The sequence below is a fragment of the Hylobates moloch genome, unplaced genomic scaffold (genome assembly GCF_009828535.3).
Source record: "Hylobates moloch isolate HMO894 unplaced genomic scaffold, HMol_V3 SCAFFOLD_1, whole genome shotgun sequence".
Classification (NCBI taxonomy): Eukaryota; Metazoa; Chordata; class Mammalia; order Primates; family Hylobatidae; genus Hylobates; species Hylobates moloch.
This window is the reverse complement of record NW_026652276.1, coordinates 71,404,871-71,430,423: the sequence shown is the minus strand read 5'-3', so window position 1 is coordinate 71,430,423 and position 25,553 is coordinate 71,404,871. Positions and strand designations below refer to the sequence as shown.

At 37.0% G+C, this 25,553-nt stretch overlaps 1 protein-coding gene across 4 annotated transcripts in view; it reads right to left on the bottom strand.

Moving 5' to 3' along the window:
• Positions 1-25,553, bottom strand: part of TLK1 (tousled like kinase 1) — a 176,792-nt gene that overhangs the window by 63,044 nt on the left and 88,195 nt on the right. For all 4 annotated transcript variants that reach the window (XM_032755418.2, XM_032755419.2, XM_058441275.1 and 1 more), the window contains 4 exons: positions 7,275-7,350; positions 4,362-4,408; positions 2,200-2,295; positions 826-915 (listed from right to left, as the gene is read on the bottom strand). In XM_032755418.2, the coding sequence (XP_032611309.1) occupies positions 826-915; positions 2,200-2,295; positions 4,362-4,408; positions 7,275-7,350 (309 nt within the window). The remainder of the gene's footprint in view (positions 1-825; positions 916-2,199; positions 2,296-4,361; positions 4,409-7,274; positions 7,351-25,553) is intronic.

The following is a 25,553-nucleotide window of genomic DNA, read 5'->3' as shown; positions in this document are numbered from 1 at the left end:
TAACACCTATCTTTTTTTGTGGTGTGAATAAAATCTACTCTCTTAGCAATTTTCATATACACAAAATACTGTTTTTAACTGTAGCCCCTATGATGTATAATAGTTCCCTTGAACTTATTCTTTCTAACTAAAATTTTATGTCCTTTGACCAACATCTCATGCAGCAAAACCTTTCATGATCTACTCAGTGGCTGAAAGGAATGTACTTGTAATCCTAGCCTCAGGATCATCCAGAGAAAGAGGTTTTGATACATGCACAACAGTTTGGATATGACCTCACAAATAAAGTCTAATGGAAATAAACTGGCAAGCTGAGGTTGAAGAATAAAATCTACTCTCCCAAACCCCAGTCTGAGAAAGTGCCATTCAGAAACTGTCACATGTAAAAAATTAAAATGAAAAACTTAGTGCTCAAAATTCATGAAACTAAGTGTAGAAAATATACAAATAATTCAAATAATGTTTATAATCTGTCACATATATGTATTTAATAAGTACAGTCAAATGAGCAACTTTAATGTCCACTTATAAAAAATACAGCAGTTTCACAAAATATCAATTACATATACTTGGAAATTCAGTTCAGAAAGAATCAGTAAACAGAACTGACATGTTAAGGTTGTTTAAAAAGCTGTTAGTAAATTGTGTGTTTCAGTTTCTCAATCCTTCCTACAAATTCTGTTGTTTTTGTTTAGTAAGTTATCTTTCTTGATGTGTAATTCTGCTTTATGACTATGTATAAAACAAACAGACATCTCAGTTGTTAGTAAGTTAGTCAATGGTTTCTTAGAAGCCACAGAAAAATACATTTTAATTATCATTTACCTGAATAATTTTAAAGGATAACTGCTTTGGTTGTACAATAGGGTGGTCCCCAAATGCTAATGCAGTAGGAGAAGGGCTATTCGGTCGAACCTAAAGAAATTATTAAAATTTTTATATTAGCAAAACAAAAAGAAACAAAAAAAAAAACAGGTTTCTAATTAGCAACAATTACTTAACATTTCTGAAGAAGTTTCTATCAGAATAATACCTAAATTGAAACATAATTGACTTTTAAAAACCTTTAATCACCATTTATTCAACAAGCATTCATTAAGTACCTTCCACATAAGACCCAGTGAGAAATACAACAATATATTCCCTGCCCTCACAGAGCTTACATTCTAGTGCCATAACTCTCAATGCTTTCATACTGTTAAAAAAAAAAGGCCAAATAAATTATTCTGAAAAATATTAAACAATGATTATGATAGTTGAAAAAACAAACTTACTAGGGACAATAATACATGCCCATATGTAGTTTAATATCCATTTATTAATGAATTTCATAGTTTATCTGGTCACTAGTTCAAAAATACACTCACTGAAAGCAGATGATAACATTGTATCAATGCTATCACTATAACTCTTAGTTACTGTTGAATCTTATGCCTTACTTTATACACAGCAATGTGATATCCTGAAAGGTACAAAATGAGTAAGACAAAACCAAGTATGTCTAAAGACAAGGACAAGAAGGGGACACAAGAAATAAAAACAAGGTGCTTGAATAAATAAGTGAAACTCTGAGTTTTAAAAATCTTTAATTCCTCTTTAAATTACTGAAAACCAATATTGTTTTTCTAGTTAGATATTGAACTTTCACACAATGAAAGTAAATTTAAAAATGAAATCCAATATGCAAAACAATGCATATAAAAGAACTATATCTAAAATGTTACGAAAAAAACAAAAAGTTTAAGATAATTTTAAGTCCATGATTCTTTTCCTATACTGAACTACATACCCTGCCTTTTTCTTAAGGATTCCCAGAAAGGAATTATGCTATCATTTTAGTGGTTAAGAAATTCAATTGTTAAGAAAGTTATAAATTAGGAATCAACAACTGAACACAGACTGATACATGAGTACTCATGCTAGTCCCACAGACTCAACAGGCATTCTTTTAATATAAACAATGCTTCTTGGATATAATTAATTCAGAAAATCTTTAAGAGGCTCACTTCCAGAAATAAAATTCCAATCGTACCAGATAATTTAAAAGGATTTAATTCATGTCACAGAAATAATGTATTAAAAGATAAATGCTAACTTCTTTATATAGAAGTTCTCAATAAAAAACAACAAATTATAAAACTTATTCAATGTACATAACCTCCCAAAGACTACACATGAAAAACTTGAAAGATGACTTACAGATGAGGAAGGAGTGGAATGTGAATGTGAATTTTGAGGAGAACGGATTGCAGGAGGTATGCCTCTTACTGGACTTGAGCCATTTCCACCCTGGTACTGAGTAAAAGAAAACGGAAACATTATTATTTACTAAAGCAGGCTCAGACAGTTATTTCAGATATGACATTAAGAATTAATCTAAATATACCTAATTTTAAAATGAGTAGTCATTTACATGGGTCCAGAACAAAAAAACACTAAGGTCGGCCACGTCCTAAAAGACTGAGAGACTACTGATCACAAGAACATGACAAGACTGTTTTATAAAGATCCTTATTACTCTATATTCTGACTATAATCTGTTATTTTGGTCAACTCAAAGACAAATAAATTCCTCCAAAGCAATAAACATATTTTGTTTTCCCCTCAAATCTTAGCACAGGTCCCCTACAAATGTTTATTGAGCCATATAGTCCCTAATCCCAAGAAATTTCAAAATGTTTACACATAGACCTTAGTGAACATAATCAACTATTTTAAACAGAATATCATTCTCAAGATATCCAAGTGTTCATGGCACTATATAAAAATAATTATAATAGGTCCCTTTCCTCTAACAGCACAAAATCTTTAAAAAATCAAATCTTCTGTACAAAGTGCATGACTTAGCTGCATATGAAGAGAAGCCAACTGATCTGTTCCACAGCTATCTTTTCTCCTATTTCAAGTTTACATATGAATGATGGGAAAGGAAAATAACTTGCTGCTGCAAAGTTCCTCTGGGGGTGTAGATTATTGTCCATTTCATCATTTCTTGTTTAATTACTTTACTTACATGAACAGCACAGATAGGGACTTCCTAGCATGTTCATTAAACAACTTCCTGCAACCTAGGGATTTTGCCTTATTTATTTTATCAATAGAGCCTAGCATAAAATTTAGCACATAGTAGGCATTCAAGAGACATTTGTTTATTTGAATTGATCATACCTTTGGCAAAGGTTCTTTTTTTTTTTTTTTTTTTTTTTTTTTTTTTTTGAGACGGAGTCTCGCTCTGTCGCCCAGGCTGGAGTGCAGTGGCACGATCTCGGCTCACTGCAAGCTCCACCTTCCGGGTTCCCGCCATTCTCCTGCCTCAGCCTCTCTGAGTAGCTGGGACTACAGGCGCCCGCCACCGCGCCCGGCTAATTTTTTGTATTTTTTTAGTAGAGACGGGGTTTCACTGTGGTCTCGATCTCCTGACCTCGTGATCCGCCCGCCTCGGCCTCCCAAAGTGCTGGGATTACAAGCGTGAGCCACTGCGCCCGGCCCAAAGGTTCTTAATTAATGCTATCAGTAAGTGACTGACCTCAACCAAACAGCATTAAGTATCTCAGCGTCAGCAACTGCTTTACGTCAGATGTTACGAACCCAAGAAAGAAAGAAGTGGTGGAAAAAAAAATCAGCCCTTCCCTTAATCAGCCAATTCTGCTCTCTCAAGTAAACATAAATATTTTTCAATTGAGTAGACCATGTTTGTTTTAATAATTACACTTAAAAATTTTCTAATTTAAAACGGTAGCCAAAAGTGTTTCTATATAGAAGTAAGGCAACATTCCAGATTGGGTAAGAATCTAAATTTATTGTTTTCACATACTCTTAGATTCAAGCCTCTATCAAATACTTAATCTCCATCCACAGGGCTCAAATGTTGCTGTAATGTGATGAAGTCTGTATTGATAGTAGAAAGAATTCTGAGTCCAGTGAACTTTAACTTCTATTCTTTACTCTTCAATTCAGACTTTGCCTTAAATGGGTTAACCCATTTATGCCTAGTGTTCTATTATTGCTCAAGGTCACTGCTGCCATGGTCTGACTGCAAAAATTCAAAAAATTACAATGTAGGCTACTTTACATTTCTGGTCTTCAGTTTCATCATCTGTAAACTGAAACACTAATATGTATTTTGCCTATCTTACAGGTTATTATAAACAACTATGTGAGAAAGTATTTAGAAAAAAATGATACGGCAACCCAATGTAAATGTAAATCTAATTTTCCTAGAAAGATACCACATAGTAATAAAGCTCTGCTCTAATCAAGTAAGTAATCAAAAGCTGACCTTGTGCTTCTAAGAAATTATTTTTAGCTCAGAGCAGAATAGTACTGAATTAGGAACTGGAGACAATCCTCAATGAACTTACTTCAAAATAGTCGCTAATTTTGTGGCCACGTCCCCCAATACTTTTTCCTAAAATATAAGAAGCGCATGATGTTAGTAGGGTAGTGATGGGCATCAAGAAAATATTAAGAGTCCGCAGGACATCAGCTATCAATTTCACAAATATGAAAATCAAATGACATTTCAATACAGACATGCCAATTTTTAAAAGTTCCAGTTATTGGAGAATCATACAAATAAATGATGTAAGTGACGTTCTGTTTTAAAACTACATTATTAATACTGCTTAATAACTAATTTCAGAAAAGCAAATCAGTAAATTAAAAAGTAGCGACTGCATCACTGACAAACTAACCTTTACCTGTAAATAATAATTAAACAGCTTTAATTATACAAACCATAACATAAATCCTGTCAAACTGACAATAACACACTTCAATAGGAATGTTATTTTGTAAAATGTATTTTGATTTTCTAAAGAGCATTCCCAAATTAAATACAATGTTTTTTAAAAACTAGATTGTAAATATTGCTCATATATGACCATACTGACAAAGTGAACCGGCTCAGTAGAGATCACGCTATTTTTTAACTATTTTGCTCTAAAATGGATTCTTCATCAGTCCTATAAGTTTTAAATTTTAAAAGAACTTGCTAGGAAATATAGTGTTTAGAGATGCTTTCTTGGGGGAGAAGTAGCCATCCTTGACTGGAACTATACAGAATACACAAGTTCTTCAAGTTACAACTAGTGATATCACAAAGTCAAAAGCTTTGCTTAATATAAACATACATATATTTATTAATTCAATGCAGACTTATTTCATGATTCATTTATTTTATTTAACAAATATTTCTTAAGTGGTTACTATGTGCCAGGCATTACTAAGATGAGAAACAGTATTCTTAAAAGTTCAACAACTTTAAATCCTTCTTGGAACAAGGTGGGGGGAGTTTTCAAAAACTAAACAAGTATTCAGGACTACCAATGCTACCTAGAAATTTTGAACATTAGTTCTGCATAGATTTATTTAGAGGTCAGAGATGACCGTAAAGGTCTTATACTAAAGGGACTTCCCTTCTGTCCGTAATAATTTCTCTGTAGATTGTAAAGAGGTACTATATTTTAATGAAGACAGATGGTTTTGGTTGCCTACTCCAGAAGCTATTTCCCCAATTCTCTTTCCTTAACTGAATGAAAATTTTGTTCTGTTAACATCCTTCACCCTACATGGCACATGTAACTTCAGAGGCAGCTGACTCCTACACAACTGCCACTTCCAGGTCCCCTTCTCACCTTCTTATTAGAAATCCAATTTTGTTCTAGTATCATCCCTTCTCCATACAGGCTGTATGTTTAAGAACTTAACTCCATTTCCACGTTCAAAGATGGCCCCGATTTTTTTCTTTTTTTAAATTTCTGGCACTATCCACCTAGAGATGGTCTGATTTTTTTTTAAGGCAATAGTACCTCTGTTGGTTGTAACTAGTTTTGGAATGGACATATGACCACTCTAGTCCATAAGATCAGTAGTTGCCCACCTTTTTGACACCAGGAACCAGTTTTGTGGAAGACAATTTATCCACAGACTGCGGGGAGTAGGGAAGATGGTTTTGGGATGAAACTGTTCCACCCCAGATCACCAGGCATTAGAGTCTCATAAAGGAGTGCATAACCTGGATCCCTTGCATGTGCAGTTCACAACAGGGTTCACACTCCTATGAGAATCTAACGCTGCCGCTGATCTGACAGGAGGCAGAGCTCAGGCGGTAATGCTCACTGGCCCGCTGCTCACCTCCTGCTGTACGACCCGGTTCCCAATAGGCCAAGAACTGGAAGACCAGGAGGTTGGGGAACCCTGCAGAAGATGAGAGGAGAGGTCTGCTTTGGACTTGAAGTCAAGTTTACTCCAAAGGAAGGGGGAAAAAACCATGAAAGCCAGACTAAAGCAAATATAAGTGAGGAAGGTGAAACGAGAAAAAACAATTTAGGCAACCATCCTAAAAACAAAGATAATCAGACAATTCTGTAGATAGCAGACCACAAAGGAAAAAAACATGGTTCAACCAATCCAGAAGCCTCATTTTTGAGTTTATATCTTTACAATAAATAAAGCTCCAAGTCCACTAACTACAACTTGGGGGAGCTACGCTAAGATCAAAAAGGAGCTCAGTGTAAACTGAGATACAAAATACAATACACCTCAGAAAAGGCACTAAAATGACTTACTCCTTCCTTCCATAAAGACGGTTGCTGCAAATATATTCCTTGCTTCTAGTGCCCTATATACACCAGTAAGTCATGGGTTCACAGCCACAGATCTTATGGCTAAAGATTGGCTCCAACGCATGTAACATTATGTATAAAGTCATCATTATACACGATTTAAGAGCCCAATTTATTATATTTAATTTTGAGTGCTCAAATTAAATGACAGTACTATTTTTCTATTCATTATAAGATATTTAGTTAAATGAAAATAATTTTCTTAGTTCATATCACAAAAGGTAGGTATGCAAGAAAGAATGGAAAGAAAAACAGATAATACTTTAACTAGAGTCTCTCATAATTATTTTGATAGCCTTTTTTTTAAATAAATGGGAGAAATTTGAGTAGTTCTGTTAAAGTGAGATTGAAGTTTTTAACTCAAAAACAAGCCATTTCAATACGATACATATAAAGAATGAAAAATGAAAAGTCGTAAGTTAATGCTTGCCAGATTTGGACATGATACTTGTCTTTCTAGGACCCAAATGAAAACAATAAGGGCAATGTTGAAAAGCCTAAAAACAATCATTATACACTAACTACCTGTGCACACACCAAGATTTACAACTTCATATTATTTTACAATTAGAATATTAATTGGTTAAAAATTAAAACAATTAATTTTAAGTGTCCACTAGGCTCTGAAGGAAGATGTTATGTGCTTACCCTGACTACTTTCATTCTGGTTTTCTGCTTTTCTCTTTCTTCCCCTGGATGATTCCGATTGTTTCTTCTCTGGTGTCTACAGAAAACAAGATAACAGATTTTTAAATGACAGTTTTAATATACAAAATTATCACAGTCAATATAAAACCATGTTTCGAGACCAAAAAAATAGCATTCAGTAGTGCTCAACAGATGTTAATATACTGTTATTTACACACAATTTATTTAAAAGATAAAATTTCCTATAGTATAAATTTTAAAATTCCAAGTAGAGAAGACCTTGTACATATTATCTGATATTCAGTTACAGAATTTGACATGAAGTGGATGAAAAATCCTAGAGTAATTAGCCTTTAAAAGATGACCAAATGCTTAACTGGACGAGGGGGAAAAAAAATCACCTTAGTGTTTCCTATGAGTTTTTTCCTATTAAGTTTTTCCTTAGTTTCCTACTACTCAAACATACTTAGTGTATAAAAGCAAACTTGGATGAGAAAAAAGGGGCAGAACACAAACCCTGATATACACAATCCCTACTAAAAAGGACCATTCACTTAAATGGCTGGCAATTATTATCCAAAAATTATAGCCAATTCACAGATTATGCCCTAGATAACGGATCAGTAAACTATGGCCTATGGGCCTAATCAGTTTGGTCACCTGTTTTGTATGATTGAACCATAGCTTTCACACTTTTAAATGTTTGAAATTTTAAAAATTCAAAACAAAAAGAATATTTTGTGGTGTGAGAATTACAAGAAATTCAGGTTTCAGTATTCCTAATAAAATTTTATTGGAACACAGCCACACTCTTTCATTTAGGTATTGTCTATAGCTGCTTTTACATTACAACGGCAGAGCTGAGTAGCTGCAACAGAGTTGGAATGGCCCATAAAGTCACAAACATCTGGCCTTTTACAAAAAAAGTTAACAGATCCCTGCTCTAGATGGTGGCTCTGGTTCCAAATGACATGTGTGCTCCTATAACAGACAGGAAGTATTTTCATTAGACTAATACAAGTAATTTTTCTGGAGTTTGACAAACTTTCCTGCTTAGTCAAAAATTAAAACCAAGAGCAAAAGCACAGGCAATGGCACCAGGCCCTCAAATTCTAGAAACTTGGTAAGCACCTCTGGTGCTAGAAAAATTCCTGAACTTCACAAGAGCTCCATTAATATTTGACTGAATGAATGAATGAATCTTACTAAACAACTTAAAATAAATCTCTTAAAAGCATCATGGTCCCCCAACAAGGAAGGGACTTAATCCATATTTTTATGTCTCTGAGTGGGCCCACAATTAAATATGAGTAACAATACACAGCCTAATTCTTATTGAATACATATTGTTCCTCTAAGTACCATCTTGTGTATTTAAAGTTCTCTCACCTCCATTTTGCCAACAAGATAACAGATTCAGAGAAACTGGACCGAATGTTCATAGCCTCTCAATTCTTTAAAAACAGATGTTACATCTTCTCCCTACCTCACCCTCTTGCCCCACTCCTAGCATACAGTTATTACTTGATAAATACATGAATGAATATTAAGTAACTTACTCAAGGTAACACTACCAGTGTGGCAGAGCCAGGATTCAAATTAAATTCGGTTCTGTATAATTCTAAGACCTAAATGTTCTTTATTTTTTCTATGATATCCTACATCAAGAACTAACTAAATGAATCTACTATACAAAAATATTTCAGAATTTTAGTGTTTATAAATAAAACTCAGTATGTCCAATGAAATGCCAGTATGTTTTCATTTCACAAACCACAAGTTTTAAAGAAATCCCCCCTAATTGGCCATCTACTTGGGAGGTAAACTGATGTACCAGCAATTTTGGGCAGGTAGTTTACTACTTTTGTTTCATTGTCAAAATTACCAAACTCAAACAATAATCAATCTTCTGTTTTCCCAGGAATAAAAATATCACTACATTAAAAATTCTTTTAACATTTATTAAGAACCCTAAATCGGCCGGGTGCAGTGACTCACGCCTGCAATCTCAGCACTTTGGGAGGCCGAGGCGGGCAGATCACATGAGGTCAGGAGTTTGAGACCAGCCTGGCCAACACGGTGAAACCCTGTCTCTACTAAAAATATAAAAATTAGCTGGGCATGGTGGTGCGTGCCTGTAGTCCCAGCTACTTGGGAGGCTGAAGCGCAAGAATCACTTGAACACAGGAGGTAGGGGTTGCAGTGAGCCAAGATCACACCACTGCACTCCAGTTTGGGTGACACAGCGAGACTCCATCTCAGAAACAAAAGAACTCCAAGTCTATGTTAAAATAAAAGATCCCCAAATAATAATTTATTCATAACCTTCCTAACTTAATTTATATATAAAAAAAAGTCAAGAAAACATAATTTTCAGAATACTTTAATGTTATACTAATTTTTTAAGCATGGCAGGATCCTATTCGAATTCCATCTTAAATCTTGACTAGGTACTCTTGAACAGGCAAAAATAGGGGGGAAAAACCCATACAAAATGTTATAATTCTGAAACAGTTATATTGGAAACAGCATTTTCTAGCTAGAAAACAAAATAAAATGTAAAGTTCAAAATGGTTCTGTATTATTTTCTAAAGTATATCCTAAGGAATTAGTGTTCAATGGTAGGTTGAGAAGGCTATATTGTAAATGAGGGTGAAAAGGGGTGAGTTCAAATGGGGTAAACAAAATTAGATTTCTTTACTGCAAGGCTTCTCAGAACCATCAAAATGCTAACGTGCACTGGCTATCTTCAAAAGAGGGATGAGGTGGGAAGATACAATAAATTTTCAAAACTTATTTGAGACAACATTCGTTAAATACTCACTGGATATGCACTTTAGGATATTTAAGGTTGTTTTGTTGTTTAACATATAGATTACTTAGTGAAGGTTTTTTCCTCTGAGGCAGAATTTCCCAGTGTGGAGGTATGGGACAGTCCACTGGCAAAAATGTCTTTTCATTAAACCAACAGAAAAGCAAACGAATGCATTATAATCATAGTAAAGAAGGCAACAAGTTTACCTCCTTTAAACCAGAGAAGAATTTACAGATGGAGAAGAAAAAGGGTAACAGGACTAAAATTAATTTTAAGACTGTTGTGTCCCAGAAGTCATTAAAGGGAAAGGAGAAGGGAAGGAAGTGTGTGGCTGGAGTTAAGGCTCTAGTCTACCAGAGACATATCCTATGTTACCTCTACTCTGAATCTGCAAACACAGCATCTCCTATTTCAATATTGAGATTCCAGATGAGATTTCCTTTGAAAAAAATAGTTCGTCAGCTTTTAAAAAAAGCTACTGATCATGACCAATGATTTCCTTGAGGAAATCCAAAGAACATCAACCAGGCCACCTACGTCTTTGCTAAGGTATACAATGTGCACATATTAAACATTTTATATAGAACATTTTCAAGATTGCTCTTGCTAATAATGCTGTCATTTCTTTCTTTTATTCTCTATTTTTTCTTAACTATCCTACTATAAATAGACCACTAAAGAAAAGATTAATATGGAAGGCAAAATAATAGGATTTGGCTTTGAAGTAAAGATGAAAAGTATGCAGTAATTATAAAAGGCCAAAGAGCTCCAATATACAGTGAAATAGTCGTTAGGAGAAAATGAAGAAAGGAGAGACTAGTACACTTTAAACCAAGTTAGCTGTGTAAATGTTAGATTTGTAATCATACCAAAACCTGAATGACTACTCTGGCATTTAGAGATTCCAAGATATTAGTGTGAATTTACACAGTATTTTCTACCAGTTGAAAGTTTGTTGAAAAAACACACAGACAAACTTAAAGGACTCAAGAGGTGTAGTGATATAATTTAACTAATCCTCCAATTAAAGTCAGTGATTATTAATCAAGGTTTTTATATCTAATCACGTAGCCTGCTGGTTTTACCTTATAATAAACTATAAATGAGTCGTTCTTCAATGTAAATAAGACCAAACATAAGAACACATGAATCTCAATCTTGTTACAGTATGAGGGACAGAAATCAATATGAATTATTCCATGAAAATAGATAACCACCTGTATAAGCCTCAAACTGGAGAGAGATTTAAAATTATGGAAATAAATGCATTACAGAAAATTTTAACAGTACACAAAAAAATATTTTAACGGCAACAAAAAAAGAGGGAGTGGATATTAAAGTTTGTTCTTCATTGGGCCTGACTGAATAGACAACAAAAATCAGGTATCAACATCTCTAATAAAATCACTATAGTTAGTAGACACAGAATATTTCATTTTTTTGTTAAACAAGAAAATACTTTAAAACAGAAACAAAAGTTACTCTAATATTAAATAGTATCCTTACAAAATATCCGATCTTCAAACCTGACAGCATGAATTTTTTTCTGATAGATCCATTCAGCCAAAGACTGGTTTCAAAACTGCAACTCACTGGCTATTCTTTTTTTTTTTTTTTTTTTGAGACGGAGTCTCACTCTGTCACCCAGGAGGGAGTGCAGTGGTGCAATCTCCGCTCACTGCAAGCTCTGCCTCCCGGGTTCACGCCATTTTCCTGCCTCAGCCTCCAGAGTAGCTGGGACTACAGGCACCCGCCACTACGCCCGGCTAATTTTTTTGTATTTTTAGTAGAGACGGGGTTTCACCATGTTAGCCAGGATGGTCTCGATCTCCTGACATAGTGATCCGCCCATCTCAGCCTCCCAAAGTGCTGGGATTACAGGCGTGAGCCACCGCGCCCAGCCCTCACTGGCTATTCTAATGATTCATACTTGGGTACCAACTTCAAGGGTACTATAATTTGAACAAATAGCATGACAAACCTTTTTGCTGGCAGCTGGTAAAACAATGTTCAATTTTTATCAACATTTCTAGGCAAAACTTGTTGAACTAGATGTGAGACAGGAAAATGTTTGCTGCTTTGTATCCTATTTACATTTAAACGTTACCATGAAATATGCACATCTGAATTCAAGGATGATTTTGAGCTGGTATGACCTGAAATTCACATAGTCTGTCTCTGCCCAAGAGGTAAAACTTTAATATTGATAACTATTATCTGTAAATATTTACTTGAACCTTTGACCTCTAAAAGAAGATATCTATTATAATGCTGATTTTAATATTTAGTATAAAAAAATTATGTATGTAAAATTCTGGAAGCCTATCATCAAATAAAAGCATTTCCTTGTAGTTCTAAGTAAATCAAAATCATATCAGCAATTTGGAGTGTAGTATATTTTCTGCTGTACTGCCTTTATTGTTTAATAACATGTAATATAAAAGATGGTAGAACACCAATAAGAAGAAATTGGGTAACCACCCAACTAAAATATGTGCTGTCTTACAGGTATGCTTAAAGTATGTCACCTCATACATTTTTGTAAAGGCTGAAGGACTCTCTATTTACACATGCACTGCATTCACAACCGTATCAGTACTCTAAAGAAATGTAATATTAAAACAATTACTTTTACGCACAATTTTTAACAACTACCTAACTTGACATCCTCACATTGTGACTTCTTAAACTCCTATCACTTGGACCCACTGCATTCATACATGTTTAAAGGAATATACTAAGTTTTTAATATTGATGAAAATTATTTTGTCTGTTATTTTCTTATCACTTATGTAGTCTATTTCTTGGCATTTTCCCTTCTCTGGCTATCCCTTTAAGGCTTTATTTGTTAAACAGTATATACTATAAAATTAGAATAAAGTTGAACTTTCTCCCTACTCAAATTACCTTGCCAGTAGTTTTCAAATCATACAAGAATAAAACAGCTGCTGAAGGATGGGGGTTGGGAAGTAACATTTTCAGATAATTTATTCTGGAAATGTTGGCATTTTGAAAGTGCTTATAATAGTCAAATTCAGAGCTGTGGTCTCACAACTTTTGACCCATTGTGACACTCACAATGGAGTACATACTCCATACATACAGTAACATACTCCTGTATCATACCCCTACAAACATTCCTTTGAACATGAATCCCTAGGTCTGTACAATTATTTCTCTGGTATACATACTTTTAAATGTAAATGCTGTATCACAGAATATGCACACTTAGTTTTTTTTTTTTTTTTGAGATGGAGTCTCACACTGTCACCCAGGCTGGAGTGCAGTGACACGATCTCGGCTCACTGCAAGCTCTGCCTCCTGGGCTCATGCCAATTTCCTGCCTCAGCCTCCTGAGTAGCTGGGACTACAGGTACCTGCCACCACACCCAGCTTGTTTTTTTTTGTATTTTTAGTAGAGACGGGGTTTCTCCATGTTGGCCAGGATGGTCTCGATCTCCTGACCTTGTGATCTGCCCGCCTCGGCCTCCCAAAGTGCTGGGATTACAGGCATGAGCCACCACGCCTGGACACACACTTAGATTTTTAAAGATAATGCCAAATTGCACATTCAAAGCCAATATCAATTGACATGTTTACATGAACACTGTATGAGACTCCTCACCAATCGTTTAAGATCTGATGGGTAAAAAAGTGTTACTATTTTTCTCTATACCAATACAACATTTTTTTTTATTATTATACTGTAAGTTCTGAGGTACATGTGCAGAACGTACAGGTTTGTTACATAGGTATACACGTGCCATGGTGGTTTGCTGTAACCATCAACCTGTCATCTACATTAGGTATTTCTCCTAATGCTATCCCTCCCTCAGCCCCCACCTCAAAAAAGGCCCTGTTATGTGAAGCACCCCCCCCACCGTCCCACCCCGTGTCCATGTGTTCTCACTGTTCAACTCCCACTTAAGAGTAAGAACATAACGGTGTTTGGTTTTCTGTTCTTGTGTTAGTTTGCTGAGAATGATGGTTTCCAGCTTCATCCATGTCCCTGCAAAGGACATGAACTCATCCTTTTTTATGGCTGCATAGTATTCCATGGTGCCAATACAACACTTTTAATCAGAAAAAAAGTGATCTTTTTTTTCCAAGAGATGGGATCAGCCAGGCATGGTGGCTCAAGCCTGTAATTCCAGCATTTTGGGAGGCCTAGGTGGGTGGATCACCTGAGGTCAGGAGTTCGAGAACAGCCTGGCCAACATGGCGAAACCCCACCTCTACTAAAAATACAAAAAAATTAGCCGGATCTGGTGGTGAGCGACTGTAGTCCCAACTACTCGGGAGGTTGAGGCGGGAAAATCGCTTGTATCCGGGAGGCGGAGGTTGCAGTGAGCGAAGATCGCGCCACTGCACTCCAGCCTGGGCAACAAGAGCAAAACTCCGCCTCAAAAACAAAAACAAACAACAAGAAATGAAAGATGGGGTCTCCCTTCATTGTCCAGGTTGGACTGTAACTCCTAGCTTCAAGTGATCCTCCTGCCTCAGGCTCCCAAATACCTGGGACTACAGACATGTGACCATACCCAGCTTCTTTGTTCTTTTTTTAAATTGCTCTATCATATCTTTATTAGCATTGATTCCTAATGCTGACTATACATCAATCATCTATAAAGCTTTTATTTAAAGCTTATGCTGGAATCTCCAGTCCAAATTTAACCATCTCTGGAAAAAGATCAAAGGAATTACTAATTTTAAAAAGGTCCAGAAGTGATGTTATGTATCATCAGGATTAGGAACAGTCTGTCTATCTAGGCTTATATATAAAATAATAAGTTGTATAGTTCCCACATACTCCACTTTACAGTATCTCTAAAATTAAGAATGTTATTCCTTACAGTCTTCCATACTAAAGACCAAAATTATTACATAGAGCAGAAAACTAATTAGGTTATAAAAAGTCAAATGGGTTGTCATGGTTACTCGGTTATTTTAGAAAAATGAGAATCTTAAAGAAAATTGGTAGAACATTCACGGTGTTCTACTGACATAAAAATACATCTTTCTAATATTTTTTAAACTAAAGAATAAAATTCTGAAATGAAATTTGTCAGTAATGTCAGCTTGTGCTCAATGCTTTAAAAATCCAGTCTAAAAGCAACATTTATCAGATTAAACATTTGTGAAGTGCTGTTAGCTCAGGTATATCTTAGATTGGCAAATTTGATAATTACTATAAGTTATCTGAAACCTAAATATTTCCAAAGAGTACCATTTTTGTCCAAGACTTATCAGGGTAATTTATATAACAAGTTATACACTATCTTAGTTATATGGAAAGATTATAATAGCACAGTAGTTGAGAGCATCACTTTGAAATAAGGCATACTTTGAGATTCAAATTCTGACTCTGTTAACTTGTATCTGTGTGACTATGGACAAAGTATTTACTCTGAGCACCTGTTTCTAAATTTAGACATGTAAAACTTATGAAGTTGCAATCTAGCTCCATGGGTAACATGCTATAAAAACTTTCTTTTTTCTCCTTCCAGTAATGAGTTGGTTCTCAACCAGGAGAGATGGTATTTGGCACTACCTAGAGGCATTTTTGGTTGACGCACTGAGGATGGGGGTAACAAGGCTGTAGATATCTACTGTACAGAGGCAGAGATGCTGCTAAACATCCTACATTGCATAGGACAGGAACCCCACCCCTCAAAATTTATCCAGTGCAAAACGTCAATAATGTTAAGGGTGAGAAAACTTGCTTTGATGAATACATTAAGAATCATTTGTAGTTGGTACATAAAACTAACTGTATGGTGTGCTTTTTTACTTTCATTCTGAGTATACAGTGAAAATTACCAGAGGCTATATGACATGTGATGACATCTCACTGGATGATTTATGGATTACGTATTTGTGAATTCTAGTGTGACAACATTTTGTTTGAAATCCTAAAATGGTAAATACCAAATAGTTTTAACCAACATAAACAAAAGCTCTTTAGGGTCCTTCAATTTTTAAAGTTACAGAGCAGTCCCTGAGACCCAAAATTTGAAAACTGCTTTTGTAGATACACTCACCCTGATCGTATACTAGGAAATGCTAGCAAGTGAGATGAGTATGCTAGAGAATAAGTAGTAGCCTATTAACGAGGTGGGTAGACAGTGATGTTACCCTGTCATGTTACCAGTCAACAGCTATTTACTGAGCACCTATTATGGTAAAGAACTATACTGGGTTCCACTTTAAAAGAATGTCTTCACTCTTACAGTAATAGGCCATTTTTCTCTTCCAATCTCGTTTCCACCAATCAGCTTAGAAGGTTCCTTTTTAAATTTTTTTTTTTTAAATCATTGTGGGTACGCAGTAGGTGTATATATTTATGGGGCACATATTTTGATACAGTTGTTACAAACAACTGTAACACAAAGGTGTTACAAACTATCCACTTATACTTTTAGGTTTTTTTTAATATACGATTAAATTATTTTTGACTATACACACTCTGTTGTGCTAGCAAATACTAGGTCTTATTAATTTTTTCTATTTTTGTACCCATTAACCATTCCCCCTCCCCACCACCACCACTCTTCCCAGACTCTAGTAACCATCTTTCTACCCTCTATCCCCGTAAGTTGCATTGTCTTAATTTTTAACTCCCACAAATAAGTGAGAACATGTGAAGTTTGTCTTTCTGTGCCTGGCTTATTTCACTTAACAAAATGACCTCCAGTTCCATCCATGTTGTTGCAAATGACAGGATTGCATTATTTCTTATGGCTGAATAGTACTCCACTGTGTATATGTACCACATTTTCTTTATCCATTCATCTGTTGATGGATACTTGGGTTGCTTACAAATCTTGGCTATTGTGAATAGTGCTGCAACAGGTATCTCTTTGATACATCAATTTCTTTTATTTTGGGTATATATCTAGCAGCAGAATTGCTGGATCGCACGGTACCTCTATTTTTAGCCTTTTGAGGAACCTCCGAACTGTTCTCCATAGTGGTTGTACTAATCTACACTTCTATCAACAGTGTATGAGGTTTCCCTTTTCTCCACATCCTTGCCAGCATTTGTCATTGCCTGCCTTCTAGATAAAAGCCATTTTAACTGGGGTGAGATGATATCTCATTGTAGTTTCGATTTGCATGTCTCTGATAAACAATGATATTGGGCACCTTTTAATCAACTTGTTTGCCACTTGTATGTCTTCTTTTGAGAAATGTCTCTTCAAATCTTTTGCCCATTCTTAGATTGGATTATCATGTTTTCCTATAGAGTTGTTTGAGCTCCTCATATATTCTAGTTATTTATTCCTTGTCAGATGGATAGTTTGCAAATATTTTCTCCCACTCTGTGGGTTATCTCCTCGCTTTGTTGATTGTTTTCTTTGCTGTGCAGAAGCTTTTTAATTTGATGTGATCCCATTTGTCCTTTTTCTTTTGACATGGAGTCTCGCTCTGTCGCCCAGGCTGGAGTGCAGTGGCACAATCTCAGCTCACTGCAAGCTCTGCCTCCCGGGTTCACGCCATTCTCCTGCCTCAGCCTCCTGAGTAGCTGGGACTACAGACGCCCACCACCATGTCCACTTCATTTTTTGTATTTTTAGTAGAAACGGGGTTTCACTGTGTTAGCCAGGATGGTCTCGATCTCCTGACATAGCGATCCGCCTGCCTTGGCCTCCCACAGTGCTGAGATTACAGGCGTGAGCCACCGTGCCCAGCCCCATTTGTCCATTTTTAGCTTTGGTTGTCTGTGCTTGTTGGGTATTACTTAAGAAATCTTTGCCCAGACCAATGTCCTGGAGAGTTTCCCCAGTGTTTTCTTGTAGTAGTTTCATAGTTTGAGGTCTTTTTAGATTTCAGTCTTCAATCCATTTTGATTTGATTTTTGTATATGGTGAGAGACAGGGGGTCTAGTTTCATTCTTCTGCATATGAATATCCAGTTTTCCCTGCACCGTTTATTGAACAGACTGTCCTTTCCCCAATGTTTGTTCCTGGCACCTTTGTCAAAAATAACTTCACTGCAGATATATGGATTTCTATCTGGGTTCTCTGTTCTGTTCCACTGGTCTATATGTTTCACTGATCTATGTGTCTGTTTTTATGCCAGTACAATGCTGTTTTGATTACTATAGCTTTGTAGTATAATTTGAAGTCAGGTAAGGTCATTCATCTGGTTTTGTTCTTTGCTCAGGATAGCTTTGGTTATTCTGGGTCTTTTGTGGTTCTATACAAATTTCAGAATTATTTTTTCTATTTCTGTGAAGAATGCCATTGGTATTTTGACAGGGATTACATTAAACCTATAGATTGCTCTGGGTACAATGGACATTTTAACAGTATTGATGCTTCCATTCCGTGACCATGGAATAGCCTTCCATTTTTTTGCATAGTCTTCAATTTCTTGCATCAATGTTTTATAGTTTTTATCGTAGAGATATTTTACTACTTTGAGTAATGTCTAAAAGCCAGGTGTGGTGGCTTGCGTCTGTAATCTCAGCACTTTGAGAGGCCAAGGGAGGCAGATCACTGGAGGTCAGAAGTTTGACCAGCCTGGCCAACATGGTGAAACTCCATCTCTACTAAAAGTACAAAAATATTAGCGGGGTAGGCCGGGTGCGGTGGCTCACGCCTATAATTCTAGCACTTTGGAAGGCCAAGGCTGGTGGATCACCTGAGGTCAAGAGTTTGAGGCCAGCCTGGCCAACATGGTGAAACCCCATTTCTACTAAAAATACATTAAAAAAACAACATTAGCCAAGCGTGGTGGTGGGCGCCTGTAATCCCAGCTACTGGGGAGGCTGAGGCAGGAGAATCACTTGAGCTCAGGAGACGGAGGGTGCAGTGAGCTGAGATGACGCCATTACACTCCAGCCTGGGCAACAGAATAAAAACTCCATCTCAAAGAAAAAAAAAATGTTGGGTGCAGTGGTTCGCTCCTGTAATCCCAGCTACTCGGAAGGCTGAGTCAGGAGAATTGCTTGAACCGGGGAGGTGGTGGTTGCAGTGAGCTGAGATCATGCCACTGCACTCCAGCCTGGGCAACAGAGCAAGACTCTGTCTTGGGGAAAAAAAAAAAAAAAAAAAAAGGTTAATGTCTACATATTTCATAGTATTTATAGCTGTTGTAAATGGGATTACTTTCTTGGTTTCTTTTTCATATTGTTCGCTGTTAGCATATAGAAATGCTACTTTTTTTATATTGATTTTTGTATCCTGCAACTTACTGAATTTATCAGTTCTAATAATTTTTTGGTACAGTCTTTAGGTTTTTCCAAATGTAAGATTATATCATCTGCAAACAAGGATAATTTGACTTCTTCCTTTCCAATTTGGATGCCCTTTACTTCTTTCTCTTGTCTGACTGCTCTAGCGAGGACTTCCCATTCTATACTGAATAAGTGGTGAAGGTGGGCACCCTTGTTGTGTTCGCTTAGAAATTTCTCACTGTAAAAAACAACCACTGAACCACATCAAATATACTTTTTTAAAGGGCAATATTTAACAGCTGTTTGTCTGCTTGCTAAATAGCTTACAGAATCATTTCAAGATTTCATGACCTACAAGAACTCAACTAGACAGAACATATCAGAATTTCCAAGCAGGGAGCCTGGCTACTTAAACATTAAAAAAAGCTTCCTGAAGAATTCTGATATACATATTCTTCTACCTTTATGGAAACAGATGTATAGAGCCAGGACGAGACTCACATTTGGTTTCCAGTTCACTTTTCCTTCCAAGAGACTAATAAGCATGAACATATTCAAGCAGGACTCACCGCCTTTGCTATGAACCTGGTTAATATATTTTAGTGTCAGATACTCTAATTTCTGCCTGAATATAGGTCTCTAAAAGACTGTGTCCTTCAGTATACAGTGGTGAATTAAATACTGTTTTCTTTTAAAAAAAAAAAAAGTTACAAAGTAACTTCAGGTGTTTCACAGGAACTTTTAAGTCTAATAATTCATGTTTTTTGTCTTAATAACAGAGAAGAGAATAAACTTAACATTCCCCCTCCCCCCTGCTTTTTTTTTCTTTCTTTTTTTTGAGACGGAGTCTTGCTGTGTCATCCAGGCTGGAGTGCAGTGGTGCAATCTCGGCTCACTGCAACCTCGGCCTCCTAGGTTCAAGCAATTCTCCTGTCTCAGCCTCCTGAGTAGCTGGGATTACAGGCATGTGCCACCACGACCAGCTAACTTTTGTATTTTAGTAGAGATGGGGTTTCACCGTGTTGGCCAGGCTGGTCTCGAACTCCTGACCTCAAGTGATCTGCTTGCCTCAGTCTTCCAAACTGCTGGGATTACAGGCATAAGCCGCCCCTCCCGGCCACATTCCCCATTTTTTATGTTACAAAATAATACCATTTTCCATGCATACAAAGAGTACTTGCCTTCAAGACATCATTACTGTACATATTGTTCATTGTATATAGCAACATTGTTGCATATCATGCCTCAGTAAAAACAATGACATAGGCCGGAGGTGGAGGTGTAGTGGCTCATGCCTGTAATCCCAGCACTTTGGGAGGCCAACACAGGCAGATCATTTGAGGTCAGGAGTTTGAAATCAGCCTGGCCAACGTGGTGAAACCTTGTCTCTATTGAAAATACAAAAACTAGCCAGGCAGGCTGGTGGGTGCCTACAATCCCAGCTACTTGGGAGGCTGAGGCCAGAGAACTGCTGAGCCCAGAAGGCGGCGGTTGCAGGGAGCAGAGATCGTGCCATCGCACTCCAGCCTGAGTGACAGAGTGAGACTCTGCCTCAAAAAAAAAAAAAGAAGAAAGAAGAAAAAACCAATGACATAAAAATAGTAAGATTTTTGGTAAGAACAAAGTGAGAACATACAAGCAGGAAGATAAATAAAAGACAGAGGAGGTCAACAAGTAGAACACCACAAACATCATCATTTATCACACTACAATATTTTAGAAAATAGGCAGCAAGACAGAGTATTTCTTAAAATTGATGATAGATGTCTAACATCTTAAGAAGCAGAACAGATTTAAAGAGAGTAAGTCAAAAGCAAGGTAATTTATTCAGGGGTAAAAGGCCTAAAAATGTAACTTTCAGTGATACTTATCCCATCCAACAGTAAATCGATTTTTAAAGTCTCTCTTCTTTCTTACTAGGTACTCAGAGTAAGGCATTTAAAAAAAAAAAAAAAAGATTTCTCCAGGTCACAGCAAATAAATATAGATAAATTAAAATTTAATGAAAATGTTAACAAAACTTAAGGCCAGTATTACCTCTGTTTTCAAATAGAATCATAGCTAAGCACTAGTGCTTAGAATCACACTAAGAACTAGCTAAGCACTAAGCATTATTAAAAGGGCAAAAAAGAAGGTATGAGAGAGTGGAGGTGGGTATGTATATAAAACAAGGTTAAATCAGGAAATGCTCTAGATGCAACAACTGTCCCAGCTTCCACATATCCATATAATTTAAAATTCGTAACTCAAAAATCCCAAAATATACTTTGATGAAAAATACACAGTAATTTAAGGTCAGTGGATAAAGGCTTAAGATTTGGCAGTTACCCAGGAAAAAGGGTGGAAAACTACTTTGGTTATAGAGATAGTATATATTTTAACTTGTTCAAATCTGATTTAGATTATACAAAAGTATTCTGAAAGATGAATATTAAGGATTAAATTGAGAAAAATAGAATAATTTGATATACGTCTGCTTTATAAACACGAATATTATGGAGTATATTGTATATAAGCACACGTATAAACAGACATAACTGTGCTCCAACATTATTAAAAATGATGTAATTAAATGATATGTTCAGTCACAAATATCCCAACTTCAGTAATAAATAAATAAAGCAGATAAATGTATCCTAGGGCATCCAAAACGAGAAGAGGAAAAATGGTTATGGTTTTAATAATCATTATGAATTCCAAATGAGCTAGAAGGTACATAATCTAACCTAGCATCTTGGGCTTAGGTAGAGACAGCAACTGTACAGAATCTGAAGGTGCTATGGTTTGACTATGTGCCCTGAAGTTCACGTAGAAACTTAATCCCTGTAGTAAGAATATTAAGAGGTCGGGGGAAGGCAGGCGTGGTGGCTCATGCCTATAATCCCAGCACTTTGGGTGGATGAAGTGGGCGGGTCACTTGAGGTCAGCAGTTCAAGACCAGCCTGGCTAACATGGTGAAACCCTGTCTCTACTAAAAATATAAAACTTAGCCAGCCATGGTGGCAGGCGCCTGTAATCCCTCAGGACGCTGAAGCAGGAGACTCGCTTGAACCCAGGAGGCGGAAGTTGCAGTGAGCCAAGATTGTGCCACTGCACTCCAGCCTGAGCAACAGAGCAAAACTCCACCTCGGGGGGTGGGGGAGAGAAAAAGAGGCAGGGGCCTCATGAATGGATTAATACCATTATCGTGGGGATGGGTTTGCTACTGACAGAGTGGTTTCCTGATTAAAAGGATGAGTTGAGTCCAATTCTCCCTCTCTGTCTCACACGCTCACTTCTGCCTTCCATCTTCTACCATGGGGTGATGATCCTCATCCGATGCTTGATACCATGCTCTTGGACTTCCTAGCCTCTGGAGCCAAGAGCCAAACAAACTTCTGTTCATTATAAATTGCCCAGTCTGTGATATTCTGTTAGAGCAGCAGAAAATGAACTAAGACACAAGATCATTGTGTTTAGATAGTGAAAGTGCTACAAGAAGAACTGCAAATAGGTGGGTCAAGGCAGGTTTTAAAACAGAAAACACTAAGCAGGGTGCGGTGGCTCACGCCTGTAACCTCAGTACTCTGGGAGGCTGAGGTGGGCGGATCACTAGGTCAGGAGATCAAGACCATCCTGACTAACATGGTGAAACTCCATCTCTACTTAAAAAAAAAAAAAAAAAAAAAAAAATCAGCCAGGCGTGGTGGTGGGCGCTTGTAGTCCCAGCTACTCAGGAGGTTGAGGCAGGAGAATGGCGTAAACCCGGGAGGCAGAGCTTGCAGTGAGCCGAGATCACGCCACTGCACTCCAGCCTGGGCCACGAGCAAGACTCTGTCTCAAAAAAAAAAAAAAAAAAAGAACACTGGTACTCAAGAAACACAGGCTCTTCACAAAATAATGTGGGCTGTTAGCCAGCAGGTTAGGTACATGACCATATTTCTAACTCCTTCAGGTATTCTAAAAAATTTAAACAAAGGATGAATCGCCCTGGTAAACTCTCTTCTCTGGTCCTGCCATAAAATTTTTATCAGCCCTCAAATCCACAACCCACTCACGTTTCTTTCCTTTCAGCTGATAACCTATTTTCACTGTGAAGTAAGAGAAAAGGTTATCAGATATGCAAGTTCATCCACCCCAACTCAGGGGAAAGATGTTCCTAGTCCTGTCTATGAATAACCCTGCCCACCCAGGGTCTGGATTTCACCCATTCATTCCTCCTCCAGGAAAAAATGTGTGGTTTTGTTTCTCTTTTCCTCTCTCTTCAGCACTTTGTCTCCATCACAGCTCTGCTATGACTCTTTCCTTAGCACATGATATGTCAAGCCTGTTTGACTCTAGATACTGTCTCCTTTCCTTCATAGTCAAGGTTCTGCCAAAAGCAGTCAATATTTGCTGTCGCTATTTCCTCACTTTCTAATTTCTCCTCAATTAATTACAATCTGACATTTTGTTCCCATTAATCTACTAAAATTAAGTCTAAGTGTCAAATTCTTAGTCACTTTTTACAGTCACTATCTTAACTGACTCCTATGACATTTAATTCTACTTACTATCACTTTCGGGTCTCAGGAGCCCTCTATAACTTCTAAAAAATTGTTAAGGACCCCAAAGAGCTTTTATTTACATGTGTATAACAGTATTTACTATTTTAGGATGTTAAACAAAAACATTATAACAATAGAATATACAAGTGTAAAAGAATAAAAATGAATAAATCAGAGTGATGACATCACATGTTATACAGCTTCTGGAAATTTTCATTGTGAATTCATGAGACAATGAAAGTTAAAAAGTCAAATAATGTGTTAGCACTTTTATAAAAAACACTTGACTTTGTGGACTCCTTGGAAGAATCGCAAGGGACCCCTAGGAATCCTCAAACCACACTCTTGAGATCTGCTTATCTACAGCCAAGCCTTTTTAATTAACACCTATGCCAAAAACCCCTAGCTCTTCTTATCTAGCCTGACCTCTTTCCTGAGTTCCAGATATCTTCTACCGTGCCATCTACACTTGTTATCTTCCTCTGTGATGCCTATCTCAATCAAAGGCACTCTAGCTAGATCCCTTTAAATCATCTTAGGCTCCTCCCTTTTCTTCTTTATGCTAATTCCAAGTCATCAAACCCTACTGATTCTACTTTTTAAAAATCGAATGAAATCTGCTGGGCTCGGTGGCTCACACCTGTAATCCCAGCACTTTGGAAGGCCAAGGCAGGCAGATCATGATGTCAGGAGTTTGAGACCAGCCTGGCCAACATAGTGAAACCCCATCTCTACTAAAAATACAAAAACTAGCCGGGCATGGTGGCGCACACCTGTAGTCCCAGCTACTTGGGAGGTTGAGGCAGGAGAATCATTTGAACCTGGGAGGCAGAGGTTGTGGTGAGCTGAGATCACGCCACTGCACTCCAGCCTGGGCAACAGGCGAGACTCCGTCTCAAAAAGAAAAAAAAAACAAAAAACTAATGAAATCTAGAAGCTTGTTGGAAATGCAAAATTCTAGCCGAGACCTCCCGTCATAAACATTAAGTGATTCATTCGTACAGAACAGTTTGAGAACCACCACAGCCTTGGGTGGTGATAGTCTCAGTAACCAAAGCTAGAGAATCCGAAGAAGGCAGAGCCCAAACAGCAAACTTGAAAATGCTAATTAGAAGTCCTCTTATCTCAAGTTTTTCCTCCTAATATTAAACCTTGAAGGTTTTAGAGTTTTATAAAGAAGGCTGTATTCCTTAACTAAGTGATCTTCCTAACTTGGGTTTCATGTCCCTCCAATGCAATCCTCTACATTCCATCTGTGGGAGCCTTTCACCTCTACTTTGTCTTTTGTTTCCCCTGTTTCAATGGCTCTCTACCTGAAGTCCAAATTCTTTACTATGAAATACAAAGGTCTTCAAAACCTGACCCCTGCCTACCTTTCACCATTCCTGCATATACTCCCTCTACCAGAAGTCTGAAAACCAGTGGAATCACCGAAGCAGCTGGGTATTTTTTTAAAGCTTTTCTGGAGATCTGAAGAGCAGTAGTGGCTGAGAATTACTGTCCTCTCTTAAACCAAACTACTTGTCATACTCCCACATAAAAGCAAACACATATCCTAGTCCCTCTGTATACCTTCTTTTCATACTTCGCTCTGTCTTATGGGATGAATTCACAGCCTCTCTTAAAAACTCGACTATCATCTCTTCTTTGAAGGAAGACCTCTTTGCTTCCTTTCCCCTACAGGCAAATGGAATTGGTGGTTTCTTGCACTTTGCTTCCACAGTATCTTGTGCTTGTATCTGTTACAGCACAGCCTA